Raw genomic sequence first — 17987 nt, 5'->3', positions numbered from 1 at the left:
CGGCACTTTTAGCTTCTCGCTAACTTGACGCTAACGGTCCTTGGCTGAGCTGGCGTAATAATGTCTCGCTGTGGAAACGGGCTGCAGCAACCGCAGGAGTGAGGACTAAAGTTTTAACAACAAACGTAAGAATAGACTGATGTAAACATGTTCAACAGATACTTTTGAACAAATGATTTGAATAAACAAATGTAAACAGATGCCTCTACTGAAAACGAGTCTGTAGGTTAGATATAGGTTATTTGGTCTATATAACTTAATGCGGTTGGATAAGTTAGGTGAGGCAGTGTGTGGTGCTGGTAAAGATTTTAGCTAATTTACGCCAACATTAGCAGTTAATTCCGATCATTGTGGAGTTTCTGACCTAAAATACACCCAGTTAACGGTAGTTTTAAAAGATCATTTAACTGTGAAAGGTGTGTGACCAAAAAGTGGAGGTTTACAATTCGCCGGTGTTTGACAGCGGTCCCTAACGTTAGCGGCACGGAACAGTAAATGCACCATTCAGGACTAACGTTATCTAAATGTATCTATGTTTTAGCTATAAAGCTACACAACACAATACATCGTCGTGTTATCCTAAAAAATACCCATGCCTTGGGAAAACAACTGTCACGTGTATCCTCTCGACTTCTCAGTTTGACAGACCAGTTTAACCAATGCGCTTTTAATTTGAAGGGGTGATACTTTGTCGGAAAGGCGGCTGCTGCTAGCTGCTTGTAGCTCGACACAGAGGGAGGACATAGTGGATTCCGTTGGGAAGAAGTAGATCATCGCCAGGCGGTTCTCCGGGGATCTCTCTCGGTTGTACGTGTAGTATAACAGCGTCACCTCTGGGATGAATCCACCAAGGTATATAGCTCGAAGGTTGTGTTATTTCTGGTGATGTTATGTAGGAAATAGCCTCAACTTTCTTCTTTACTGCCGCTACTGCCTTTCAGTTTGCTTGGCAAATTAGCTGGCTAGCCCGTTTTTTTTTTGACTTGCAGATAGCATACGTTTGCTCAGTCACATCCACCAGCTGCTGTAATCTTACTTAATTTACATTTCTCATTTCCCTTACAGCCTCCACGCCTCTGTGGATTTAAATTAACCTGGACTATGAGCAGAAGACGAAGATAAGCAGCGGCGGCGGCGGCGGCTGGCTTCCTGCCGGATTTCTCCCAGGCTTTTTGTTTTTTCCTTGGACATGCCTGGTCTATGGAGCAAAGCTGAGCGAAGCTAGCAGGCTGACAGTTCGGCTAGCGCAACATTTCCAGGCTTTTGGATGATTGTTTAGCTGAAGAGCTGATTTATTTGGGATCAGCGCTACCTCCCCTGCCCGAATAAGGAGTCAGCATGGGGGAGTCCAGCCTGGACGACGCCAATGTCAAGGTGGCTGTTCGTGTACGGCCCATGAACAGGAGAGGTGAGAGGGGTTCAGTCTGCTCACATTTGGATTGTTATTGCTACGACTCTCAAATTGATGCTGTGTGGAGACTGCATCTGTCTGCATTTCAGGTTAACCTGGTGGATACATTGGGGCTTTATTATGAATAGACTAACTGTCAGATTGTTATTATGAATACACTAACATCTGATTATCATTATTGGATATAGATAATCTCAGGTTTATCTAAAGCATAGACCACAGGTTAGCTATAAACAAACTACGTTTCACAATAACACTATCCACAGAAGACTGGCTTGATTTAAGTACTCACTGTTTAATATCCTTGGAAAGGGATGCCAGTCAGAAATCACCACCCATTAGTGAAATGAGCTTCTGTAGATTAAATAAAGATGTGGTCTGGATGGCACATGTTTGAACAGTGCTGCCATCGGACTTTCATCATGGCTGCCTGCCATCCAGCTAGATTTAAAGCTGAGCTGCTATGTAAGATCTACTGTTGCTTATAGTCGCTTTGGCTCCTTGCTGGCTGACACGGATGCCAATACCTTCTTGACTTCATCTGTCACTTGCTGCAAGACTAGTTCAAGTCAGTAGTTTTACAGGATAGCTGTGGGTTGGTATGATTGAATGAGGGCAACAGCAGTATGTCAGAAAAAAATTCTCGGGGGCATTAGTGCACACTAGGCTAGCCTGCATGTATCTTCAGTCCACTGATCTTTTCTGGGCTGCTTCATGTCTACACATTGTTCCATCCTCATCTCTAATTATAGTAAAGCCTGGGTAACAAAGGTACAGTGTTACACAAATCTGCGTGCAATTGCTCCCCTCAATTATCTTGCAAATGTACAGTGCAGCATGCAGTAAAGGACGGATGACCTTTCCTGGTTGATTGCCAAACTGTGTTTGTGCTGTGGGAGACCATGTGTCCCATGAGAGGAGGAGGAGGAGAGCTGCTGAGACAGAGTAGTTGACCGACAACTGGCTGAATATATCACGTGTATCTCTCTCTCTGTCTCTCCTTCTTTCTCAGTCTCTCTCTTTCTCTCTCTCTGTCTCTCTTTCTCTCTCTCTCACCCCCTTCTCTGTCTCTGTTTCTGTCTGTCTCTCCCTCTCTCTCCCTCCCTCCCCCCCCCTGTGAGCTGGAGAAGCCAGTCACAAGACCAAGGCAGTGGATCGCCGCACTCTTCACGTAGGCGGGATTTACTGTGAACTCTTATGTTGTTTATGTAGATGTTGAGACAGAGAAGCTACAGGTTAGCTCTGGTGGAATTCAGCATCATATCAGGTACATTTAAGTCCCTTTCACACATAGTTCCTGGTAAATTACTTGGATGACCTTTCGGGCATCACTAGTGATTTTCACTATTTACACATACAATTAATTCAGGAACGTTTCTGTCTTGCACCTTTTTATTCAACACAGCCATATTGGTATTTTTCCTGAAATTCCCTGCTCCCATTCACACATGGCCCCATGCAGGAAATGTTCCTGAACGTTCCAGAGATGGACTGATGGAAGTGTGAATGGGACTTTTTGGGATTTACTGTAAATGCATTTCTCTGGCTACATCTCATTCATTTCTAATAGAGTTATGTTCCCAATGTTCCCATGTCCACTTCCCACTGTCTGCACTCATTTAGGGATTCAAGTCTCCCTCCATCTTACCTGACAGGTACAGGTGATGACACACTGCAAGATTCACTTGACTGAACACCACCTCCTGTTTTGTGTTCTCCTTTAATTCAAGTGTTGATTTAACTCAGAATACAGAGCATAGAAACTGATTCAAGCACCAAAAATGCACTTTCAGAAGTAGATGAGTTCATTGAATCAAAGTCTGCCAAAGAGTCATTTTATGTATAATATTTTCTCCTGGCTGCTACCAAGTTCTTAAGAGAAGCAACCAGCATTACTAGTAGCTGTATAGCTTCACTGGTGCAAGACTTGTGACTCTGTGTCTTCCATTGCTTAGCAAGAAAAAGCAATTATGATTTTGGTGAAGGGAAATGAGCAGGAAAATTGATGGCTTACTAAAGGCAGTGGGAAAGGGTTTGGAACCAGCAGTGCCACGTGTCCAGTATTGCCTTTTCTGATCCCTGTCTAAATGGAACTTCTGTCTATGTCTGCCAGTGTTAATGTAAGACATGTATGATTTCAAGGAGCCCCCAAACACCATATCAGCTCTGAGAGGACACATCATTCTTCCATCACATGTCAGTTCAGAAGATCTGAATTGCACCTAGAAAAATTGCTCTGCATGCTCTTTTCTAAACTCCACATCATTTGCTATTCAGGCCTCTAAACATTCTCACACGTTGTGAGCTGCTCAGTTGATGTACAGCTCTTTCCCTGTCTTCCACTGCCAGACAGTTGCTTCAGAAGCAGCAGTTAAGGGAGGGCAAAGACGTACACATTTGCTCTCCTCACTTGATTTCCCCCAGCTGGTGCAATGATTCAGACCTGTGACACTGAAATAACAAGCAGGCTTCTTTAACATCGAGGGCACTATCCCTATGTATCCCAGGTTGAGGAGGAGAGGTGGTATAGCAGCCTAGCTGGACAAAGGCAGGAAGGGAGTGAGTCTGAATGAATATTTGCTAACGTTGCGTAATGCTCCATGTTCCCATGGCTGTGGCCTTCGAAGAACAGAGCAACCCCAGTCGTAGCAACGGCAACACTACGGCCAATAGGCTTCCTGGCTGATGTCGGGGCTGTTGTGCCAAACCTCAGCACCGGTAGCTCAGGGAAGGACCTCAGAGAAAGCCAGTGGAAAGTGGGAGCTGGTTATGGAGCAAGGAGATGCAGATAACAATGGGTACATTTATCCTCATAACCACACTGCATCACATTTTCCCCTCTGCTAATCAGGAAGTACAGATGCAGCAGTAGGGGCACATGGGTAATGTAGGCAGCAGAAGAAGAGAGAAAGTGCAACCTCTCTATATTGCTTTATTTCCACTGCATGGTTCTACTCGACTCAACTCACTTTTGGTACCAGGTCCTTTTTTATATACCGTTGTCTACTGCAGAAAGTGCTCCCTCAGTGTAGGCGGGATTCTCGGCTGATCTCATAGCGTTAGCGTCATCTTCAATGCGACACTTGCTGAAACCTTTCATCGCCAACCAAACAGGAGCTTCTGCACTTTTTCAATGTACAGCGTAGTTTTGAGCGCTACCATTTTATAAAGTCCAGCTTGAGTGAATAAAAAAAATAGCAGTCTCCATATACAGTAGCTTGACTATTTAAAAATGGTGCAGGATGTCCAGGGTCACGCTCTTGACCAAAAAGAGTGAGTCGAGTTGAGTAGAGCCTTGGCGTACATTGCCGTGGAAATGCTGCATATGTCTGTCAGTCCTCCTGTTTAACTTTTATCTTGTGCTTTCGCTCTCGCTGTCATTTTGTCACTCGGTCTCTGTTGGATCACCCCACTTTTTTTGCTTTGTAGTGTCCTTGACAGTAGACGAATTGCAGAGTGATTAAGGTTCTCTGGCACCAAGTTCCAATGGCTCTACCCTTGTGTTCCTGCCAGGAACAGCAGTGTTGAGGCGCTCTAAACAGACAGTTTAGCCTCAAATCCCTAATGTTCCTGGTATGCACAGGCACAGCTAGCTTCTCCTCAGACATAGAGCCACTCAGGTTGGGATTCCCCCTTTATATGGAGGGAAATGATGGCAGGGGAGTCAGAGTGGTCTACTCGATTGACAAACATGTGAAGTGACTTCTGTATTCTTTATTCTACCTGCCATTATAGCTAGATAAAACATTAACTTGCATGTTTGTTTGGAAAACAATACCACAGTAATAATTAGGTATGTAAAAGACAGAACGCCTGCTGACCACCTACGCAGGAGTTGAAAACACTCTTTGCAGGAACCGAGTGGGCAGGTATGGCTGGGTACTGTACAATAAGTTGTCGTCTGGTGAGGAAAGGTTTATTTGAAATGGCTCTGTCACCGATGCACTTTAATGAACTCTGGATAGGGCACTGATTGTTGGGAACCGTTTCTTTTAACAAGAAGAAAATGGCACATGTTCCACTGCTGACTAAGTCATGATACTGCTCATCCCTGCTACAGAGTAGTCATACCTTGGTCATAGAAAGCAACTAAAGGCATAAATACACAGTTTAATATTGCCGTAGAAGAAAGGAATTGAAACCACAGAATGATTTTCATGTCCGAACACATTTGCTGACGTTCAAAATCTTTGCATGCTCTTGCATGCTTTTCTGCATAATGGAGAAATGATTATTGACGGTCATTTTGGGGCATGATCGTGTCTTCTAGCATTCTATATATAAGTACTGGGCCAAATGGTGATGGTGAATACACAGTACTGGTTCCTTCTGAAGGGAAATTGAGCTGGATGCTTTGTTTACACGGGAGGCTTGAACCAGGTCTTACAGTTGAAGGACTTGATGTATTATCTGTAAGTCTCCTCTCTGCGGTAATGTCATTGAGTAAACACTGATTTGCAAATAAAGGAGTGCTGTTCTATCCTTGACCTCTGACCTCCCTGTGGACAGGGGCAAAATAGAAGACTATATCCCCACCAGGAACAACACATGGAGGTGGGGGGGGGATCCTAAGTCCCACCCTTATCTTATCAGGTTAAATAGCATGAACTTGTCATTGGGTTTTGTTGCTTGCTTTGTGGGTGACGTGACCTGATCCTGTTTTATTGATTAGCCTAAAGGCCAAGATAAAAGACTATTTTGTATTCAAAACAAACAGCATTGTCATGTTCTTATTTATGTTAATTAGAATTACATTTGAGTAATAAAGTATAATTGTGTAGTGTAACACATTTGTCATTAAACTATAAAGTATTTCTATGGCTGTGGCCCAAACATTCACCAGCAGTAAAAGTATTCTGCTACTGGTAAATTAGTTTCCTCTGCAAGCAGCCGATTGTCAAATGCCTTTTTTCTTTTTCTTCTTTTTAAATGCACGACCAGTTCTGCCAAAAACTGGATGCCCAGGACATGCTGGCAGCACCTAGCCCGTGTGCAGACAACCATCATTAGGTCTTCTTGGGCGAGACAGATGAATGGAGAGACTTACAAGCCTTGTAAATTTCCAGTGCGGTTCATGTTGTTATTTTCCAACACTTCTGCTGGTTACTTTCACAGCAAGGCTTCTATTAGAACATTGTAACACTGACTCTGCTATGAAAACAAAAATAATATGTAGTACTTTATACTAGGAACATGTGAGATATGTATTTTTAAGTTACCAACAAGAGATCAGGTATATGCTCTGTACTAATGCATTTCTTGCATTTTGTAGGAAAAGTACTGATGGGGCAGTGAAATGGTAGTTTGCAGAACTACAACCATGATCAAGTTGCCTCAATGTGCAACTTTATGCTGCCTTGTACAGCGGATTGTCATGAATACCTGTGTGGACAAAGCATTAGGACCACTCCATATGCTGAGTTGAAAATGGCCAGTGTTGCGTCACCACATAAACAGGCCAGAGTCAGCATGGGACTTAATCGTGTGTGTGTGTGTGTGTGTGTGTGTGTGTGTGTGTGTGTGTGTGTGTGTGTGTGTGTGTGTGTGTGTGTGTGTGTGTGTGTGTGTGTGTGTGTGTGTGTGTGTGTGTGTGTGTGTGTGTGTGTGTGTGTGTGTGTGTGTGTGTGTGTGTGTGTGTGTGTGTGTGTGTGTGTGTGTGTGGGGGGAGAGAAACTGATTCCCTGGACAAGTCCTGCTTTATTGATTAGCTTAATGCTCACTCCAAGGTAAAAGGTCATTTTACCTCGAGTTGATGTTACCCGGCCTACTCATACAATTGTTTGAACTTGATGTTCCACAGGACATTATTGTGCCATTATTATTATTATTATTATTATTATTGCAGAGCAGGCTAAGAAGTAACATCAGATCAATGCTTATAAAAGTTTCTGTGTCTGTAAATGAGCCTGTTCTTCTGGATATTTAACGTTTTGAGTCATAAACATAAAATTGGCTGGCAAAAGGGTCAAAGTTTACAAGGTGGCTTGAAAGTTTTCTCAGTGGTATTTCTTGTGGATGATGGTGAAATGAAGATATTTTTGTTACACATTCTATCCTATTTTGTCATGAAAACGTACAATTAAGGATAAGAATAGAAGCATGTTGTGAGGTTTACTGCTTTGGTTGTAACACTTTGTCTTCGCTGATCCACAGAAAAGGAATTAAACACAAAATGTATCGTGGAGATGGAGAAGAACCAAACGATCCTCCATCCTGGCGGAGCTAACCTCGGCAAAGGAGACTCCAGGTACGTTTGTCAGAAGCTATAAATATACAAATGTATACATTTAAAAAAACATTACGTTTGTAGTACAGTGTATTACAGTATACATCTTTATAATAGTGAGAGACCTGAGGTAAAGATACTGCGGGAGGTGAAAGGGACAGGAACATGCAGGTGTTCTGAAAACAAGCAGCCTTTGTATTGCTCTCACACAGATACTCCGTGTTTAGATAGATTTACAGTTGTGCTATATTTTTTTGTATCCTTACTCTGAGCGATATTCATTGCCCTGGAAATGTTCTTGTACCCTTTTTCCTGATTGCTCCTTTCAGAGAGCTGGTCTCAGATTTGTTTAGAATGTTTCTTTGTCGGCATGATGTCATTTTGGCTGGAAGCTGACTAACCAGCTGTTGGGAGACAGGTGTATTTCAACTCCAACCACTTGACTTGTTTCCCCTCTCTTGGCTTTTGCTCTTGTTCCATCCTGTTAATGTGTATGTGTGTGTGTGTGTGTGTGTGTGTGTGTGTGTGTGTGTGTGTGTGTGTGTGCGCAGTAGTGGTCAAACCCAGCAAACTGTTTCTAATATAACACCCGGAGGACTAACTGTGAAGTTAATCACTTCATGTGTAATGAAAAAGCTGTTATGATTACAGCTGTTCAATTTCATTATGTAACGGTTCAAAATCAGCCAGTGGGCCATGCTTGATCACCGACCCGCCATCTTGGAGGAAGCCAGCTGTGTTGTAAAGAAAGATCTCCTTGTTACTGGTGGAGCTGACTGCAGACTGCCAGATCAGACGTAGTGAATAAGGCTGCCCTCCGGCTGAGGTGTGGGAGCAGACAGACAGCAGCAGCATGTGTTTCTGTGTGTGCGTGTGTCAGAGGTGCCTCTGCCTGGAAGAAAGCAGCGGCGAGACAGACAGAGATGATTATACATGAAAAGGCGAGTCCATTCCTCTCCTCTCTTCCCTCACTCCGTCAGGTCATAACTCCCACCGCCTGGCTTCCTCCCTTTTTCTCAGCTCTTCCGTTTCCGTGGCAACACAGTGGTAGGTTAACTCCGGGTCGCTGTCGGTGACCGTGAAGCCCCTTCCTTGAGTGAGGAGACGATGGAAGAGGGGGAAAAACCCTCATTTACTCCAGCATCTGTCGACCATAAACTTCCCCCAGTGACTTTTATGGAGGACTAAACAAGAGCAAAGCTGTAGTTTCTCTCTCCGTCTCTCAGTGACAAAGGAGTGAGGAAGCAGCAGGAGGATGGACTGAGTGATTGCTGCCCTCAGCGTGCATTTAGTTTAGTTTATTTAGTTTGTTTGTTTTCCATTTTTCAACTCTAGACTGTTTACATTGGAGGATTATCTTTTACTGAGCATTTTCCTTGGTGGTCGATAGTTGAGAGACTGGAGTGGGTGCATAAAGGAAGTATGCTGTAAAGTTAGGATGTTGCAGGTGCATGATGTTTGCTTAGCTAACTTCATTACCAGGATGCCCTTTGTTTAAAATGGCTGAGACATATCTCTTGAAAGATATCGCATGGAAAAAAAGAGTGCAGCTTCCTGACTGAATATGAATTATTTCTATCGTCAAAAACAAAATGCATATTGACAGAAGATGATGCCTACATTAAACGGATCGACACAGTGTGTTTCAAGGATTCTCAGGTTATTAAACCAACAACATGATTGCATATGAAAGACAGTTATTCTTATTGAAGCACCAAGACAGCAGTCTAATTCTCAAAACAACATAAAACGAATGAATCAGTCTAACACTGAGGAACTACAAGGTTAAGAAGAAAGACTGATTTAGATTTTCAGTCCCAGACAGCTACTCAGTCCATAATATTACATGCATTATGTCTTCTAATATATCGGTTTCCATCAGACATTTGCCAGTATTCTCTTTGTGGTATTTGTTGGATTGCTCCACTGCATCTTCAAATGATCTTCGTTTCCTTGATTACCAACAACAGAGAGCTGCATCCTGCCCCACTCCCAGGGTGTACATAGTGTGTCTCTACTTTCATCTACTATTTTCTCTTGCATCTGTAAATAGATATTTTGTTGTTGTTAGTATTAAAGCGCAACAGCGCTGAACTACAACTGAGGTTTTGACAATGCAACAGCACCATGTGGAACAAAAGCTAGTCTGAAAATTGGACCCAGGAAGGGTCAGAGGTCATGTGACCCTGCCAAATATATGAAGAAAATATTCCTGGCAAAAGTTTTCATCGTAGCTCAACTTTAGCTGGAACGCAACGTCATCCGGCAAGGCGCTGCAAGGCCAATCAAATACGTGAGCAAACAAGTGTGCATTCCTGGGGGTTTACTTTCTAATGTGAACATTATATTTATACTCTTTACCTCGTGATAGTCACAATACATCTGAAATAGAGATTTAATATCCTGTGTGTGAGCACAACAAACCCTGTGCAGTGTTTTGGCATCCCAATAAGCCTATAAATTCACGGATCTGTTACTCAAACTGGATTTAACTGGATTATATTTCATGTCTCACTGGTACATGAATCAACAAACCCCCACCAATGCAGCCACTTGCATTGTTTAAGACTGTTTTCAGTCTGGCTAAGTCTGTTAGTGATGCAATGAAACCTTTCTGTTGATCATCTCCCACTTTGACATTTAACCGTCTCCAGCAGTAGACTCCTAATTTCTCCAGGTCTGACTTGATGCTTTCAAATAAATGTCTGCACCAGTGTTTTTGTGGGGGTAGCCGAAGCTAAGGATTAGTTCTGTTTAAATATAGATGAAAGATTTTCTCTTTCTCTTGGGCTGTGAGAAACTGTTTCCCATCCACGTAATTGGTAAAACCCATTGGGGCTGATCTGATGTCTATCCACTAAATGGTTCACTGCAGCTCTGAAATAGAAGTTTTATCTGGAAGGGTTGTCTGTCTTACTCCTGGTTAGTAAGTGGGCTCTGGCTGCATGCCCTACACAAACATTACATTACCTATACAGAGTTTTGGACATATAGTGCCCATTTATTTCAAATCAAAGCTGTTTTTCTCTCCCGTTTACTTTAAATTCTTGCTTAAAACAAGGCTGGGAAATAATTCTCAGAGGGTGAAACGGTGTCTAATTGAGACTAATTTAAGAGACATGCATCAATATTGGCCAGTTTTGCCTGGTGGATTATGGGAATTTCCTAATTGGTTAATGTAACCTGATACAGGGGTCAGCAGATACATTACTAAGGTAAAAGTCAATATCCTGTTCTGTATATTGAGTGTACATGTGTTTTAGGTCTCATGTGGCTCTCTTGCCTACTTAACTTCACATTCTCTTCCTATACTTAGAAATGACCGTCTCGTTCACTCAGGCGTGGGAGAGAGAAGGTCGTGTACAGGATTGGTTAAACAGACTTGAACAGCCCTGACACACTATAGGCCTCCTCATTGCCTCTCTGCCACATGCTGGTCCATTAGAATACGGCTTCTGCTACAAGACAAGAATTAATCAAAAATAGTCAGAAATAAATGATTAGATTGCTAATAGGATTTCTATTAAACACTCAGTTCCTTCCTCAAGACAAAACTGTGTTTGTTAAACAATTTTCACTTTTCTACAAACCACTTTATTGAATTAAAATCAAATCAAAAACATCCACAGACTATTTTTGAATTCTCCTCCATGAATAATTTGGAAGGACCTCACTTGAAGGTCATTTCCTCTTTTTTGTGTTCACTCCTCAACTGTCAGTTGTGTGTTCTGCTTGTGTGTCTGATTCAGTTTTTCCACCAGCAGTGCGCACTGGGCAGCGAGACTTAAGTTCCTCACGCTGCCACTCAGTGACTCACTGCGGTGGTGACATTAATTTAGTTTTCTGAAGTTTGAGTATTTTGCTTTCCTTAATCACTGTTTATAGAGGATAATCTGGGAAGCATTAATGCTACAGTGTACTAGCTCTCTATACTCTCTGACAGCCATGGTTACACTTTTTTTTTTTGCTGTCTGGTACTGGAAAATCTTGTGTTACATTTTTTTATTTTGTGTCTTATCTGCTTCTGCACCTGTCCTTCCTGAATCTCTTTACCACTAGGGATGTCCTAACCTCCAGAGTTTGAACTGCAGGGCCAGGGCACTTTGTTCTAGTCTGTCTGATAAGCAGACAGCGACCCTCCCCTGCAGCCGTGTAGTCAGACACTACAGTTTTCATGATGACCGAAGGCTGTTTGCATTGGATTGGTGAAGCTGGATGTTGACACACTCTGACAACGATCTGTCTCCTGTCAGACATCAGTGAGGCAAACACAAGTGGGTTAGTTTCCAAGGCGATACACAAAAGCGGGTGTACGGCCCGGTATCTTGGAATGATGTTGGACATCGTGTGTGTGTGTGTGTGTGTGTGTGTGTGTGTGTGTGTGTGTGTGTCAGTGTGTATTGTGTTTGCTAACATCTGTTTTTGGACATGAAGGATTTTGGAGGTATTTTGATGCAGGCTAAGGCGAAGTACTTAAACAGTCCTGCCTGAATCAACCATGTGATGGTGGGAGTTTCTTACAGCCCACTAACATAATGACAGGGTTAGAAAATTAAGGAAACAGTGTCATTCATCCACAGGCCACACTGGCTCCCTCTCTCCACAATATTCTGGTTTTAGACCACTTGGCTCGGCCCAGGTAGGGCTTTGGACAGTTAAACATGTTCATGTGCTGGTAGTAACTCGAGCGTCTGAGACTTCTGTCAGGTGACAAACAACATTGTAGTCACGAGCTGTTTGTCAGAAAATCAGAGCCATAGGAGAAATGTTGGTGCATTAAAACAATTGCTTTGCAGAAGCCCATTGAATGTTGCATCACCATGAGCATAAACTGAGTTTGTCTAGGCTGTCGTGAGTCAAACACTCAAATAAATATGATGACCTTGATAGTGACCTTTTTAAACCAGAGTAATTGGGAAGAGAGTGAAGCCTGAAGAGTTTAAGACTGAAAAGAGTGAAGAGGAAACGATACATTTGCCATACTTTAGTGGTGTAGTAGCTTCAGGGGGAGGGAGGAGAGGAGACACAGTGCACTGGTCCATCGCTCAAATATGTGAGGAAGCTACAATAGTCAACACTGCCTTTCCAACTAGGCAAGCATTATATCCAAATATATATACAGATTTCCCTACTAGTGAGGCTGAACCTTGACTGTGAGATGGTGTGAATCTATGAAGTTAGGATCGAGACAGTAATTCTGTGCTGTCTGGCCTGGGCAGAAAATGTCTTGCTTACATATGTAATGGTTCACTGTTAGCAATGGCAAGATGCTAAACATTAACCATGCAAACTATTTATATTTTCTAGGTCAGCTTTGCTCGTAAATGTCTGTGAAGAGTATGCAAATAGCATGAGAAAGCATAACTATGAACTAGGGTTCAGTTAATGTGCATCACATGGATACAAAGGGAAATGTGTATATTAGGGTTTCTATTTTCGCATGATATTTTATCTCACACATGTTGTTGGATGTATTTAAATGTTTCCTCCTTGATGCTAGTGTGCAAAGAGAAGTGAAAGTAGAAGCAGATTGTATTACTGAATATTATGTATCAGACATTTGCACTGCCTAAATTCTTGGCGTGTATAATACGAACCAAGAAACATTGAGTTGATATCAGGAATATGACAAATCTGTCTTAAGACAACAGCTACACATACCACGTCTTTACATAAAAATACAAGTAAAATATGACCGCCTTCCAGAGCAAATCTCCTCAGGCTGTGTGAATAAAAGCACCGTCAGACTGGGTGGTGCAACATCCTCCTTGACATGGCAGTACATCTTATGTGAACATTTCAACATCTGTAGGCTGCTAGAAAACTGGACTTTCAATGTTGTTTTGATCCACTTTATGTCCCCTTGATCATACAGTCTGTATATGTAGGAGGATATGCTTAGGCTGTCTACTGTATAATATTTTTCACAGTATACGGGGAGCTATTGTCCTACACAATGTTACTCAGTAAGTGTTGAACTGAAGTATTAGCGTGTCCTGTTGTCCTGTGCCATCAGTATGTACTGTGTTACGCTGATGCTGTTTCTGCTTCAGCTTAACATTCCGGTCTCAGGCCCAGCCTCTTTCCTCCCTAACCCCCCTGGCTACCTTCAGCCTCCTTTCCATCCTCCATTCCTCATTCCTCCCCACACAGCCGTCGATGGTACAGTCCTAGTGGAAAAAAAGAAAAAAAAAAGAACAGTAGCGAGAGAAAGAGGGGGGGGGGGGGAGCAACCATGCATTAAGTCATTTTTTAAATGACGGTGATCAGAGCGGAGGAGCAGGCTGAGGGGAGGAGGGACGAATGGAAGTGCTCGAGGACCGAGGGAGGCGGGCTCATGGCTCTCCTGACTGCCTCATTCTCCCATCTCATTGGTCAGGGGGGGCCCCTTGCTTCGCTAATGGGTGTTTTGAGCGCAAGACATGGGCGACCCTTCTCGCCCGCAGCTTGTGAAGCAACCATGACAGCTGTCATCACTACGTACGTCAAAACCTGCCACGCCGATTTCACCGGCAGTGTTAGGAGATCTGACTGTGGGGAGATGGCATGTAGGATGTGCTAAAAGCCCCAGAGAGAAGGATTCAGGAAACAAAAAAAATCCTAATTTAATAGATGTTGTTATGGGGGATTCCAATTTGAAAAGAGTTTACACCAAGTAACCCCATCTGGGAAGGCTTTTGTTGATTTGTTTTTAAAGAATTACAGCAGCATCCTGTTATATCCTTTTATTCGTAGTATTAGAAAATAAGATGCTTTTAACACATTTTTTCCAAACATTTTGACAGTGAAAACCCACTCAGACACCCCTAGAACCCCCCGTCTTTATGCCTTTCTCTTACTACCAAAAACGGTAGTGTAGAAGACGTCCTATTTGTATCCTAATTTGAACAAATCTGCTGGAATCAGTTAGGCTTCAGATAGGAATTACTCTGCATGCATTTGCTCCCTGAATGCAGCACGTCAGCAGTGGCACGTCAGTGAAATATGAAGTATTACAGATTGGACTGGAAGCTGGCTGTTTGTGAAGAGCTGTGGCTTTGCCGTTTTGTGAAGAATGTGCATGGGTAAAAGGAAACAGGTGTGTAAGCATCTGTGTGTGCACTTCTATCTTAACAAGAGCTTGTTAGAGACATTTAAATTGAGGACATGGTTGTGATGTAACTCAGAGCTCAGGGTCAAGGTTAGATAAGGGGTCAGGTCAGGCATTTCACACTGATGGTGAGCATTATTGAGAAATGGAATGAATGTTGCTGAGGGTCCTCATAAGGATAGAAGTGTATGGGTGTGTAAAGCACTAGCGTTCTCTTACCTCTGGCCTCTGACGCAGCTCTCTGACTGACAGCTGCCGACTAGGCCAGAGCCACACCAGTGACTAGGGGTCGTCTGTAATGAGGAAGATCAGAACAGAAGAAGGGGAACAGAGAAGTGCTTAATTGTTAAGACTTGGGAGAAAATGTTTTCTTAGAAACAACCAACAGGAGATGGTTTTTTTTACATCAGAGAAATGTGTTGGAGTACTGCAGGTTTTGTATGAGTCAATGGGGAGAACAATACTGCCATTGTTATAGATTATGTTCCCTGAATGCAGGGTTCCTACGGGTGCTGGAAAACACTTTGATCTTTAATGAAAAAGTGATGAAGAAGTGCACTAATCGGCATACTGCATATACTGTATGTAATGTTTATAAATATGTAGTTTACCACAGTCGTAAGGTTCTGGAAAAGCACCTTGAAATGCTTAAAAAGTGCTTGAATTTGACTTTGGAACCCTGTAAATGCCACCGATTTTATATGTCTAAGAGGTAAAAAAAAAAGATTGAGCTTGACAGCAGAATAAGTTGTCTGCTAAATGGCTCAGTACCAGGTAGTTTAGATGTTGAAATGAATTAATGGTGATTAATGTTTGTGCAGGGTAACAGCCTATGTTCCTTAATTGCACCACGCAGAACTTGAGACGTTAAGATCTGATCTGCGTGATCTGTATCAGGATTTATGTTGTTGCATCTCTCGACTACAGATCAAAAGCAAATATTGTATCCAATGATGTGAACATGCTGAAATGCCCAGACAGCTGTGCTGTTAATGCTATGAGAGTGTCTTTGATTCATTTCCCATCTATACCACCAACTAATGCACATTTATAAACATGCAGACCATTACAGGCATACAGTGGTACTGAACAAATGAGAGTGAAAACCTTGCTGTACCTCTAGTTAATGCATTAACAGTGTGAGTGTAATTATGGTGCAGTCATAGGCGTTGCTGGACGTATACATTGCTCGTATCAGCAGATCTTTCGCAGAACATATACGATGCTATTATTGGTTGTGAAAAACGACTGCTCTTGTAATTTACATAAGCCATATTTTTCTGCATTTGGCAGAGGAGGTTTAAAGAGAGCTTTATCTTTCTGTTACTTTCTGTTTTCTTTGTTTTAAATTGCTTTTTTTATTTTATAACATAGCCTACTTCTTAAAATTGATTAGCCTGGTCTGGATGTTCTGACATTCCTCATATGCAGAGATAGCCAGAGGAAGTGACTGTCTGTGTGCTGAGGAGATCGGTTTTAAAGGGCATGGCTATGTGCGTGTGTAGTGTAAATACCTTCTTGCACATGTACTTATTCAGTTTTCTGTAAAATATCACAGAAATTGGGGCCAATTCGCCTCTCAAAATGTCAGATTATTATCATTAATATTTTTAACTTTCAGAGGCATTTCTGAGCATGACCTTGACCCAGTAACCCCTGTACGCCACCATCTGATTCCACCACACACTGCCTCAATCCTCTGCCAACCTCAGTGCCAACCCCCTCCACCCCTCCAGCTCTCGGCCACACACACACACACACACACATATGCCCACACACAGACATTCCCACAACAATTCACCCAGTCCCAGAGATTTTTGTATGTCTCCCCAAGCCCTCAGAGATGAATGCAGTGCCCACGCTGACATCCACAGACACACACCCTTACCAAATCCCCTGGGGAGTTGGTTTGACATGTGACAAACAAACAAGATGTAAACAAGCTACTCACGCACAAGGCTGATTTTATATCAAATGTGTGCTAAAGCGACTGAGCCCGAGGCCGAAGCCTTTGTCTTCTATCCGTCGCTGTTCATCCGTATCTTTATTTCTCTCCCTCTTTTCTAATTAAAGGGACAAATGATAATTAGCTTGAACATTGATGGACAGATGATAAATCATTTCTATTCTCTGAAAAGATGAAACCTGAAGCGCACAAAGACTTCACTGCAGGCCGCTCTGAATGGCTTAATGTAATGCATCTTCTGTAACATGTGCACTTAATGTCATCTTCCCATCTCTCCACATGCTGCTGCGGACCCCCCCCCCCCCCCCCCCCCTCAATATCATCAGGAATCAATCCAAGGTAAAACCACACACACAAACATTTTTAACACTGAGCTAATTCCGTAGTTGTGAATCATCTCGGCGTTAAACAAAGAAGCCGCTGTATTTCTCCGACTCAGTTTAACTGAGAGCAACCGTTCAGGCAGTGATACAAAGTAATGATTTGTAAAAAAAGAGTGTCGTTTCATTCATTAACTTTAAACCCTCAAGGATTTTACTGGGAAACTTAAAAAAGAAGTACATATATATTTGTGGCTGTGCTGCTCTGCTGAAAGAGTCCCACAGTGCCTGAACTCTAACCAATAATCCACATGACACATAAAGTACACTGTGTTGCACAAAGTCATTTGTATCCAACTTTGTTTCTCAATTGAAAGCTAATTAAATCAAACATTATTAACTGGTAAGATGGATAATGTGTACAGTTGAAAAATAGCTTTTGACATTTTACATTCATACACAAGCTACCATTAAATTAAACTCCAGTATTTTTATTTATATCTATATGTTAAAAAGGTATGGCAATTAAAAGTTGAACATTGTTATTAAATGTTTACATTGCTGCATTACAGTCGGGAATTGATTTCTCACATACTGCTACTGTTTTCCCTTTCCAGGTCTTTGCCTATGATTACTGTTTCTGGTCAATGGATGAGACGGATAAGGAGAGATTTGCCGGTTAGTTCCAGTCCAGTTCACATTATTAAAAGTTTTGATATTCATTGTTAAAATGCTATTCAAACAAGTTGGAGTAAATATTCACAATGGAATAGAATAAAATTCCTCGTGTGTGTCTCTCCAGGTCAGGAAGTGGTCTTCCAGTGCCTTGGGGAAAGTCTTCTCCACAACGCCTTCCAGGGCTACAATGCCTGCATCTTTGCCTACGGACAAACTGGTAACTTCCCATGAGACAATTTACTGTTTTATGATCAATATGATGATAATGTGCTTTAAAAAATGTTGTTATACTTGTT

General features: G+C 42.3%; 1 protein-coding gene across 1 annotated transcript in view; it reads left to right on the top strand.

The window, feature by feature from the left end:
• The first annotated feature begins 661 nt into the window (after nucleotides 1-661).
• kif13ba (kinesin family member 13Ba) overlaps nucleotides 662-17987 on the top strand; it is a 44958-nt gene continuing 27632 nt past the window's right edge. The window contains 6 exon segments of the mRNA XM_029455429.1: nucleotides 662-852; nucleotides 1066-1408; nucleotides 7565-7658; nucleotides 17020-17032; nucleotides 17631-17691; nucleotides 17816-17908. Of these exon segments, the coding sequence (XP_029311289.1) occupies nucleotides 1339-1408; nucleotides 7565-7658; nucleotides 17020-17032; nucleotides 17631-17691; nucleotides 17816-17908 (331 nt within the window). The 5' untranslated portion in view covers nucleotides 662-852; nucleotides 1066-1338.

Source organism: Cottoperca gobio, chromosome 3 (assembly GCF_900634415.1).
Source record: "Cottoperca gobio chromosome 3, fCotGob3.1, whole genome shotgun sequence".
NCBI classification, from domain to species: Eukaryota; Metazoa; Chordata; class Actinopteri; order Perciformes; family Bovichtidae; genus Cottoperca; species Cottoperca gobio.
The sequence above is the reverse complement of the archived record's forward strand: the minus strand, read 5'-3'. Positions and strand labels throughout refer to the sequence as shown.